General features: G+C 38.7%; 1 protein-coding gene across 1 annotated transcript in view; it reads left to right on the forward strand.

The window, feature by feature from the left end:
- Positions 1-370: 370 nt before the first annotated feature.
- LRIG3 (leucine rich repeats and immunoglobulin like domains 3) overlaps positions 371-12048 on the forward strand; it is a 59228-nt gene continuing 47550 nt past the window's right edge. The window contains exons 1-3 of the mRNA XM_036759911.1: positions 371-940; positions 6945-7016; positions 7296-7370. Of these exons, the coding sequence (XP_036615806.1) occupies positions 693-940; positions 6945-7016; positions 7296-7370 (395 nt within the window). The 5' untranslated portion in view covers positions 371-692. The remainder of the gene's footprint in view (positions 941-6944; positions 7017-7295; positions 7371-12048) is intronic.

Consider the following 12048-nt stretch of genomic DNA (forward strand, 5'->3'; position numbering starts at 1 on the left):
GTTTGGTACATTTTGTTTTTGTTTTTTTTTTTTTAACTAACTCACTTTAGTCGATTCTACAGAGTGTCCCGTCTCCTCGTTCTTTTGGGTAGCGTGACATTCCACGGACTAAGGAATAGAAGCAATTCCCCGATCAAACTGGGGACTAGTCCAGGAGGCTAGCAAGCATCGCTTGGAATTTCCTACAATCTCAGCTCCACTTTATCCTTTGTCCCCTCCCTTTCAGCCTTGTTTTTGTCACGTGGGGGCTCTCTCTGGCCAATAGGAAGAGGCGCCTTGGTTCCTTTGGCTCCCCATCTTAGCTGCTCAGGTTTCTCACGTTGCTGTGGTGTAGGGAGGGGGAAAAAGTTTTCTGGGGGAGGGAGAGAGCTTTGGAGCGCGTAGAAGCTCGGAGTGCAACTTTGTAGCCCTCCTTCGGAGGCTCCGTCTTCTCTTTCGTGCCTGTAGTCCAGCGGCATGAACGGAGTTCGTTGTTTGGAATAAAAGAAGAAAGTGTGAGTGAGTAGGGTGCGTGTGTGTGGGCTCTCGCGGGCGCAGGAGTTATTGCTGAGTCCGTGGCGTGAGAGTAAGTGTGTGTGTGTGTGTGTGTGTGTGTGTGTGTGTGTGTGTGTGTTTGTGTGTGTGTGTACTAGTGTGACTGTGGGACAGGGACTGCTGAAGCTCCGGGCCAAGCGGCACAGGGAGCCCCTGCGATGGGCCACTCGAGGCTCCGCGCCGCCGCCGCGCTGGGAATGGGGCTGCTGCTCCCCACTCTGTTGGGCTTTGTGGGTTCGGCCGCGGGGCAGAGCAGCAGCAAGAAAGGTGGTGGGCACCCACCCGCTGGTGCCTCCACCTCCCCGCGGTGTCCTGCTCCCTGCCGATGTCTACGGGACCTGCTGGACTGCAGCCGCAAGAGACTGACCGGGCTCCCAGAGCCTCTCCCGCCCTGGGTAGTGCAGCTGTAAGTACTCATTCTTCCGGGACTCGTCCCTCATCCCTTACCCTGGAATGCGGCTCCAGCCCAGGTCCTCGCTGGGACAGTGCCCGGGAAGGCGCCTAGGTCTGGGCTCAGTTTCCATCCGCCGCCACTGGCTGTCTGCTGGATGCTTTTACTGGTGCCCTCTGGCTGGGAGGTGCTGCGGTTGGGGAAGGAACCCCTTCTCTTGGGCTCCTAATACTAATCCTCGAACTAGATACTCAGCCAAGAGGGACTGGGTCCAGAGGCAACCTGCCGCCTCCCCAGAGTTGCTGTTTGATCCCAGGTTGGGATCTTGTGGCTAAAGTTGAATTTCTGACTAATATCGCGCCCTTCCTGGCCTCCCCATTTGCCCAAGTGGGCTCCACGTTGCAGTTGGCAATTTGCGCAGGCACTACGTGATCCTTTCTTAATAGCCTTAGTGCAACAAAGGGATCTGTTTGTTCTTTGCCCCCTGTTTACCGTGCTGTTCCTTCGGAATTCTACATAAGGAGGCCTTTCGGCTTCTCTCCTTTCCTATGGGTATTAGTTCCTGGTTCGTTCACGTACGGGGTGGTGAAAAATGGGATGAAATTACGCGGGGCCTGTTGCTTAAGTAGGTGAATTGCTCTCCTTAGCAAGGAGTGTTTGGAGGAGACCGTGGGTTTAAAAAAAGAGGGGGGGGCAAAAGCAATGCGAACTGATCTACAACTTAGGGATTTGACATGTGAAGATAGCATGCCTAATACTATTCCACATGAGGTGCAGAAAAAGATAGAAAATGTTAGTTATTTGCACATCTCTCCCAATTCTTCCCTCCGAGTTTTTGGGAATTTAGGGACCTACTTTTTTTTAATGGCACATTATATTTTAAAGTAGTTTTCCACGCTAAAAGGAAAAAAAAGTACTTTGTAGGATTGAAATTAGGCCTACTAGAGCCTTGTGTGGTTATCCAGAAAGAAATTAGCTTTAGGTTAGATAACTTAAAATATCCTTTTAATTTTAAGAAATTACAATAAAGTACCACACTTTTGTCGGTCCTATTTGTTCCATAGTCTTCTGGCAACTAAAAATCTAGTCTGGTAGTTTAAAAAACAACAACTTATTTTAAAGATAACGCATTGTGTTTATCAAAATCTTAGTCAATAGAGATTTGGTGTCCATTGGTATAACTATAAGAAAAAAAAATATTAGAAACCTTAGTGGAAATCTGGGCTTTTGGAAAGGTAACGCTGGAGGCCTGGATTTATTTTTCATCGTTGTCATCAAGATGACTAGACTAGCAGTTTTATTAATTTTAATTCAGTCTTGCCATGTGCAAGGTGCTTTCCTAGGCAGTGGCCATCAAAGACAAAAATGAAGACAGCACCTGCCCTCCAGGAGCGTTCATTTTATTGTTGGAGAACAAGAGATAAGGTCTTTAAAAACAGGAAGACTTCCAATTAGCTGTGGCTAATTCTGTTCATTTGCCTCATCTGGAGGTCATGCTGCCGCCTTCATGAAAAGTGAATGGCTCTATTGACCGACATATGGAACTGAACATTGAAATGGCTGGAGGTGGGCACCAATGAATAATCCAGGCCTGAGAAAAAGAAAATGAACTTTTCTTTTTCACAGGTAGGATGGAAATGCTTTTCTCACCCTCTGAATCTAATTAACATTGAAGAATTTCTTATAGCCCAACTTAATTGAAGCTTCTAGATATAATCCACTTTTTTTTCCTGGGGGAGGGTGGGAGGTGGGGAGGGGAAGGGTAAGTGTAGAAAATCTTTAAAAAGCAGCTGTGTCCCTTGGTTGTAAGTTGTTAAACCAAAGGGGGTTCAATAACAATTTAAGGATTGTCTTAAAAGTGCCCTGACCTAATTAGGATTTTGTTTTGCAGATAATTTGGTGGTGCACTAAAAACAAATTGCAATTTATTTGGTTAGTGCAGTCTTTAATTACATTTCCGGCCTGTAGTAAATTGTCTTTCTTCAAGTTCACATTCCTGAAACTTATGTGAAAATAAGTCCCACTTGTATAAATAAGCGCAGGGTCTGTTGTCAGAAACCCCGCTGTGATCACTCATTGGCCAGCTGTGTCATTCTTGTACTTCTGTGACTTTTAACCATCTTTGTAGGTGTCACCAACCGTGTGGTCCAAATTCTTTCATGTAAATGCTTCTTTTGTTTGTGGAGAAAGCTTTAGGGGGCCCCTCTCTGCACTTTATAAAGGAAGGGAGTGGGACAACATGTGGAATTGGGTGTTGCAAAACCTAGGCTATTTTCTCATTTGAAAATCTTTGTCAGGGTGTGGGGGAAGACACCTACTGCTTATATTTTGCATAATTAGAAAAGCTTGGAGGGGGTATATGGAGATAAATGTTTTGCTTCTAAGTCTGAGAGTAAGCAAAGAATTTCGTACTGTTTCTCTGTGTCTTATACTTGGTGTGAACAAATTAACACCTTTTTCCCTTAAGGGAAAGAAGTAGTGAAAGTTTGTCTCTTCTGGGTTTTTTTTTTTTTTAGGAGACTTACAAAATAACTTTGATAGTTGCCTTTTGTTTAGAAAGTTAGTGTTTAGTGAATTTGCAGTTGTTTGTACCTGCTGACATTTTTTTTTTAAAGCTGCTCAATAGTAGTTTTGACCTGTGATTAGTATTACTTAGAAGCATCCTATGGAAAGTGAGGGAGCAGTTGAAAGGAGACTCTACACAAGAGTATTCTACTTAGCCTAACTAACAGAAAGTAAAATTAATATTTGAATGAAAGTGGTTCTTTGGGAATTAAAAACTGATAAATATTTGGGAAAACTTTGTTTACAACTGCCTTTAAAGTTGGACTTGAGCTTACTTCTGGAGTATGTGCTTACAAAGGGCTCTGAATCTTGTTAGAATGAAAGTTTCATAGCCAGGAGGGGGAAAAGTTGTACTCTTGCCAATCTCAAGTATTATTAAATTCTCCCTGGAATTTTAGAATTATTTACCTTATCACCTAGGAATTTTTGAGGCTGAAGTGAATGTCCATAAGGTAGTCTCTGCTAATGTTACATCTTCTTTCTTGGCCTCTTTCTACATCCTTTCAGTCTTTACCAGGATTGTCAGGGGGAAAATGGCCTTTATGGTTTTCACAGCTGTTTTTCTGTATTTTCCAGACTAAAACTTGAACATAGCAGGCTGATTTATGAGTCACTTTGGATCACTGTCTTAAAACAGCTACAGCCTGGTTTTTTGTTTTTTAGCCTTACAGATTTCTGCTGAATTAGCAGCTCTACAGGCCCCAGTGGGATTGATTAAGAAGCTGTTGCTGGATTTGCATTTTAAAATTTGACTTGGGAGTCAGGTTTCTGAATGCTAAAAGGAAGAAAAGTCTAGCTCTAACAAAATGTTGCAAATGAAATATTTTCGTCTTGTTCACTTTCTTATAAAGTGTGGGGAGAGGGAGACTCCTGAAGAGGCTCTTCTCTGAGAGGTCTTAATTTCAAATATTTTGCTCTTCAAGATTTTTGTAAATATTTAAACGCTCTTTCCACCTGTTGTTCTCCCCCCCTCACTTCCCCCTTACAAACACACACACACACACACACACACACACACACACCCCTCTCTTCAACTTTATCACATCTCTTGTGTATTAAAGAAAAAAAGTAGACATAAAGATGAAGTCTTTTTTTTGCCTTTTTGAGAGGGAATTGAAAGATTAAAAAAATATAGAAATTTTGTATCTTAAAACTGTTTTTGAGTATACCCTACATATAGTATGAACTTACATCTAGAAGAATGTGGCATATTAGTTATGAAATAAGAGTTTCTTAATCTAAGCTATAAGAAAGCTAAATTTAGCTACTTAAAAGTTTCACAGCTTTAAGTCTTTAGTAGTAGAAACAACTTTAGGAGAGAATCTGTCTTCTCTCTCTTCCTGCTTCCCCCTCCCCCCACAATATGGTTTTCATAGTAGAGAAACCTCAGGAATGAAAGTATGGGACAAGCATTTCCATCTTATGCACCTGGATTAGAGAAAGTATTATCACTTGCATGTGCCTGAGTCCAAAAGAGTGGCTTTCCACTTGAAAGGCCTATTGTTGGGGATCTCAGTGATTTATTGATTGTCACTTTAAAGTGACCCTTATTCCTCATTGGTTGTGCAACATTAGTTAATGTGAGAAGATTAAATGATATTTAAAAGTTTTTCTTCTTTGGCCACCCTCCTCACTCCCCTCCCCTTTAAAAAGGAAAAAAAAATGCTTATATTTTTTAAAGGAACTTAGTGCACTCAGACCCATGCTTATAAATTATGGTTCCTCCAGTTCTGCACCCCTCTCCACCAATGTAAAACTTTGAGAAATAATACAGATTTATAATCTGATCATAACTATAGCTATTCATTTTGACAAGCATTTTTCAACCCCTACTACGTGCACGTTGACATTTATGGATTCGTGACTATACAAACACTCTTAAATGGTCTTAGGGTGTATATTGACTTTAATTGACCTTGTAGGTAAAGCACTGATTTCTTTGATGTACTTTTTTTTGAAAATGCATGGGAAATCAGTGAACATCCATGGTGCTAAAAACGAGCACAATTTTTGCTCCAAACATAATGTGAATTGTTCTGCTCACAGTTCCCTTGATCGACTCCAGATGGATGTGTGCTTGAGCTGTAAGTGAAAGTGTCTGGCTCCACTATGGTGATCATGCACAGCAGTGGTTGTAATTGCAGGATTTTTATAGTTTAAATACTCTGCCAGATTTTTTTTCATGTTATAACCCTAGCAGAACAAATCTACTCATGTCTGTTACTGTCTGGTAGGTCCTTAGGCAAAAATGTTTTGAATAAAACCTTAGTGGAATTTTTGAGGTGAAGTTAGAAATCCAGGTTTACACTAATATTGCTAATTCTGGATGGGTGGGATTGCTGATAGTGAACTTGACATCCTTCTTAGGACTTTGCATATTTCTCATATGCCCACCTTAAATGAGTTGTATCTTCTACAACAAATTTTGGTTATCTACATGGTTAATTAACATTTTAAACATTGAAAGAATTAATCCTTTAAAAACTGGTTAACCTAAATTGGAGGGGAACCCCTAGCCAGACTAATTTCTAGCCTGAATGTTGTGGCTTTCATAATCTGTTCAGTGGTTCCATTTTCTTTACACCATGTTGAAGACAACCGGTTCAGCATGTATTCCTTAGAGCTCCATGGTCCTTAAATGTGATATGTGTCACCTTAAGGTGACATCCTGCAAAACTATTGAGTTTTATATCAAAAGTGACTATCCCTCCTTGTCTTTTAACTGTGTTATAGAAATAGATGCTACCAGGAATCTTGAAGTTTTCAGTAGGGAATTTTTTTTTCCTACTTGAAAAACCCACATTTTCTTTAACAGGATTTTTACAAATCATTTGTCTTGTTCAGTGGGTAATGCAGTAGTTTTTTTTTCATGCTCAATCTGTGTTTAAATTATGTGGTTTAAAAACATATAAGAAGATTGGATTGAGTGATCCTAAGGAAGTAAGGACTAAAGTTTTGTTTTGTTTTTTTACACAAATGCTGAGACTGTCAATAATGAAATAAATGAACCCAAGCAAACAAACATGTTTGAAAAGCAATGTCTATTTTGTTTGGCTCAACTAAGTGCTTTAATACTTAATTTTATGGTAATAAGATTTCTTCAGAGGCTGCAGTTTCAGCAACCTGCCTAATTAGCCACTTTTTGCATGGCATGACTTCATCATATCAAGGGAGAGGACCAACCGGTTCACAAAGGGCCTGTTCACCAGGTGCCAAGAGCCATCTTTTAAAAAGTTTGTGGGTTAAAAGCATTTGAAATTGCCAACCTCCTAGACTCATTTTGTTCTCAAAGTTGGTATTTTTGTTGTGAAGTAGTTCATGGAAAATATGTGAGCAAGTTTTATATACCCTATCTAATGTTGATGGAGACACCCATAATCTCAATGCAGATAGTTAAGCACTATTAAATATGGCTGGGTTTATTTATACTAACTTTATTTTTGTTACCTCACAGGGACTTAAGTCACAACAAATTGTCTTTAATCAAAGCAAGTTCTCTGAGTCACCTCCAGAGACTTCAAGAAGTGTAAGTAATGTTAAATTCTAGGCTATTTTAAACTTGGTTGTTTAGATAAAGTAATATGGCACACATATGTGTGTACGTGCCTATATCTGTGTGTATGTGTGTATACATATCTCTATGTGTATGTATATGTACGTGTGCATATGTATGAATATAGGCATGTCTGTTTCTGTAATATGCAATTAAATAATATTACTTGAAATTTGGGAGGCCAGGGTAAAATTTTCAAAAGTTTAGATAATCTTCACCATCGGACTGATTTGCTCTTTTTGGAATTCTTAGGAAACTGAACAACAATGAATTCGAGACCATACCTAATCTGGGACCAGCAGCAGCAAATATCACCCTTCTGTCCCTGTAAGTCAATATCACTGCTCTTTGATGTAGTGGAGCAATGACCTTCTACCAGTGCATAAAGTTGTGGAAAACAGTCCTGTGCAGTAGTTCAGCATATTTGATGTATTGCGTAATGAAGACAGGTGCAAGTAGTTGATACATACTGCCTTTAAATCAGATCATTGTGTTTTAGAGCCTGTGATTGCATAGCAGCTTAAAGTTAGATAAGGTTATCACCATACAGCCATATTCTTGTTCTGGTCTCCAGGATTCATGCAAATCACCTTCAGCCTTTATGGATACATTTGATGATGTATATACAAACCAAAAGCTTAATTCCAGTGGTGTTTAATGCTTGGCATCTTGCCTGGGGACTATGGATTACGTATTTCCTCATGGAGAAAGATCAGCACTGTTTTTTGAAGAGTAATAGGAGTTAGTAATAAGCCATCATATGTCTCCCAAAGTGGCGCCAGTAATGAAAGTCAGGATTTTGTGTATAGATTTGGGAACACTGACCCAAAATTTCAAGTTATCAAGTTAAAATTGAGTGTGTGGTTCAGAACATAAATGCTTTTGGCTACTATATTTTCTGTATAAGTTTTTCATTAAAATTAAGACTGTTTTTCAGTTTCCAAACATCTAGGCCAGATTAAGTGTTTATAGTTGTTCTTTTAAGATTGGGTTTGGTATAGCCTTCACTTTTAAAGGTATTTTAAATGAGAACTTTTCAAATGCACACATTTTGGTTTTTATGTAAATTCGGGATGTGAAAGTCAGCAAACAAACATAGGAAACTTGAATCACTTTAGGTTGTCTTTTAAACCAGTGAAATCAGAAAAAAAAATAGAATTCCTTTTCTACATATCTTAGGAATAAAAAGACATTCCTACTTGTTGTTCCTGGGAAGGGTGCTAGAAAAGTTGAAGTAATGCAGTAAGTTTCAAGGAAGCGGTTCAATTAATTAAAATGATCACTCTTCAATTGCTTACATCTGGTGATTTGTAGAGGTTTGTTTTTACTCTGCGCCTAGGTCAGCTAAGTCCCTGGTGCAGCCACTATGTCTGCACTCTTCTGTTTGAATAAGAACTAAATGACATCTGATACTGAGGTGGTTTTTCCACAGATCCGAATCAGAAAAGAATGAAAGAAAAAGCAGATGGTATTTGACCAAAAACTACTAAATTTTAAAAGGAACTTCTGTGTGTGGGGGATGTGTGTGTATGTGTGCATGAATGTATGTGTATGTATGTGTGTGTGTTGCATGCTAATTTTTGTTCACCAATTTTCTGTCTCACAATAAGCTGAGATGTCTTAGAACTTTGTGAAGTTTCAGTTTTTGTCTTTTACATATCTTCAGGCAAATTTAACTCCTGGGAAGCTGCCATTTGACTGTGAAATCCTTGCCAAGACATTGGGTGATTCTTTTAGATACTCCTTGAGGTCACTAGATAGCTTATGAATGTTGTTAGAGGAACAAATCCAAAAGGACTGGCTGTGGAGGACAGAAATGGAATATTGTCATCCACATGGCAGTGAAGGAAAATCTTTTTTTTCCCAGAAATTAACTAGGGAACCTAATGTTGTAGGGGGATACAGACCAATGCTTTGGGGTTTTGAAGATATAATTAGTAATCAGAAAAATAAGGGTGGAATATGAAAAGTTAGATGCATAGATTATTTTGAACTTTTGAAGTCTTTCCCCCATACATAAAATAAATTGAATTAATCACTCTCTCTCACCTTTGTTTTGCTATCTCATGGTCTCATTAATGATTTCAATGATTATTTGACAAAGTTCAGATAAAGAATTAGGAAATACCTCCACAGAAGCCAAGGATAATTTTCCCTCACATGTTAACTTAATGTAATAAAATTGTCCAAATAACTTTATCCTCTCCCCCCAGATATGAAAGATTCTGAAAAATCTCCTTGTCTGACCTATTTTATTTCTTTCTTCTGTAGCTATTCTCTTTGTCCATAGACTTCATTAAGTAATATGAAACACATGTATATTTAAAAAAAATTCATGAAGTATCCCAAAAGATAGATGAGGCACTTCTTTAGAGGGAAACACCTTTTCTTTAAAAGAAAAAAAATTGTAGCTGGAAAATCCAAAGGCATATTTATTTCAGTTGATCACCTATTTTGACAAAATAAAGTGTGATCAATACATAAGAGGAATGAGGTGCTTTTTAAGAATTCATAGGGTTGCTTTCAGTTTTTCCTTTCTCTACTCTATCCTCTACATACTTGTCCAAACAATCTTTGTAAAATACATATCTGTGTGTCATTCCCCTGCTCAAAGACCTTTGGTGGCTCCCCATTGCTGTAGAATGAAATACTAACTTTTTAGCCTATCATTTATGGCTCTTCCACTACTAGGGCCCCTAAATTTTCACTCCAGCATTATCTATTCCCATTTACAAACTTGATCCTCTGAAAACATTTGGCTACCAGTAGATTATATCCCATGTGTGGGAATGGCTTTCACAGAGACTGAAGGGTTGAATTTGAGAAACAGCTAAGAAAGGGCCCAGAATAAGGAGTTAGTATTTAATACTGGAGGCATTAGAAAGCCAATGACAGTTTTTGAGCTGAAAAGTGACAGGAGTAGGAGTTGTGCCTTTAGAAGATGACTTTGACAGGTCTTTAGAAAAGATAGATTGGAGAGGGTAGACTAGAATTAAGGAAATCAAATAGGCTATCTTAGGAGTTTGGGGTAGGGCAACTGGAGCACTGGGCCTGGAGTCAGGAAGACCTGAGTTCAAATCCAGCTTCATATACTTACTAGCTTTGTGACCCTGGGTAAGTTACTTATCCATCTTGTTCTCAGTTTCCTTATTTGTAAAATGAGCTGGAGAAGGAAATGGTAAACCACTTGAATATCTTTGCCAAGAATACTCCAAATGGGCTAAGGAAGAGTTGTACATAACTGAAAGACAACTGAACAACAATTGTAGGAGTTTAGGTATGAGCTAGTGAAGGCTACTGTTTGTATAGAAGTAGGGAGGAGATGTGAAAAAGGTGTGTAGAGCATGGTGGACTCCATGTTGCATTTGAAATTAGAGGATCTGACTGCCAACACTCTGCCATTCACCTGGGTGACCTTTATTAGTACATGACTTAAATTCTCCTGGCCCTAGTTTCTTCTGTGAAACAAGGGCACTGATCTATGATCCCATGATATTGTGAGGTAGAATCAATAAGACTTAAGAATTAATTGGACATGAGGGTGGGGTGGAGGTGGTGAAGGTAAGGAATACTCTGTTACAAATCTCAGTAACTAGGAAGAGAATGATGCCAGTGATAGAAATAGCTATGTTTGGAGGAGAAATAGATAGTGATACACGGGACTTCTAAGGAGAAATGTCAAGCAGGCAGTTGACCAACTGGAACTAAAGTTCAGGAGAGAGAATAGACTAAACATTTCAGACAATTGTTTGACAAAATATTTTCTTTTAATTTTGTGATGACTGTGCCAATTGCATTGGTTTTCAGTGGCATGAAAATTGCCGCAGTGGGAAATTACCACCAAGTCATTAGTAAAGATGATGTCATATACAGTAAATCGCTTTTGTCTGTTTCACTGAAAATTCAGGGACACACAGTATAATAGTTGATGAAATGCAATTTAAGTAATATTCAGATACATTTATACATCCACTCCCTTATTAACCATTGTTTGTATTCGGCTGCTCACTTTCATCCTGTGAGCATCTTCTGATCCACTTATATGCTTAATGTCTAACTTTAGCAATCAAGTTATTTTTGAACACCTGCTTTGGGCCCAGCAATAAGTGTAGATATTGTGATAGTAGAAGGAGGCATAGGTATTTCTCTTGAGGAGCTTATTCTGCATTTGGCATAACAAGACATATATAATAGTAATTTGAGACAAATCAGTAAAGTAGAGAAGGCATGATCCTCCCAGGTTTGCATGCTTTTACCCTATTTTTAAAATAAATTTTTATTGGTATCTTAGATATCTTACATATCTGAATGTCTGTCCCTCCCTTCCAGAGAGCCATCTTTTCTAATAATGGATTTTTAAAAGGAGGTTCGGAGGAGGTCAGCATATCTAACAAACATAGCAAAAAACTTTGACCTCATTTAGTGTTTCACACTTACACTTCTACATGGATGCATAGAGTTGGGGAAAGAGACAATGCTTTCTCATCAGTCTTCTTTGGGGACTAGCTTGGTATTTATAATTCATTTTATAGCATTCAGCTTTGATTTGTTTTGAGCTCTTTGAGGGCAGGGACTTTGTTTTGCCTTTCTTTGCATCCCCAGCACTTAGCATAGTGCCTGGCTCTTAGTAGGTGATTAATAAATGCTTATTGACTGTTCTTTCCAATTTCATTATTGTAATAATATGTATCATTATGTATATTTCCTTGGTTCTGTTTCATTTTGAATCAGTTCCCATAAGTATTCACATGTATCAGCATTTCTTATAGTGCAATAATAATTCATTATAATACTGTAACCCATTTAGTTATTCCCCCATTAACGGGCATTGACTTTGTTTCCAGTTATGTGCTCTTACCAAACAACAGCAACAACAACAAAAACCCACTACAAATACTTTGGTATATATGGAGCTTTTCTTTATGCTGTCCTTGGATCATGGGCATAACAGTAGAATATCTAGATATAGGCATTTTAATAATTTCCTTTTTATCATTGCAAATTG

The sequence above is a fragment of the Trichosurus vulpecula genome, chromosome 5 (assembly GCF_011100635.1).
Source record: "Trichosurus vulpecula isolate mTriVul1 chromosome 5, mTriVul1.pri, whole genome shotgun sequence".
In the NCBI taxonomy this organism is placed as follows: Eukaryota; Metazoa; Chordata; class Mammalia; order Diprotodontia; family Phalangeridae; genus Trichosurus; species Trichosurus vulpecula.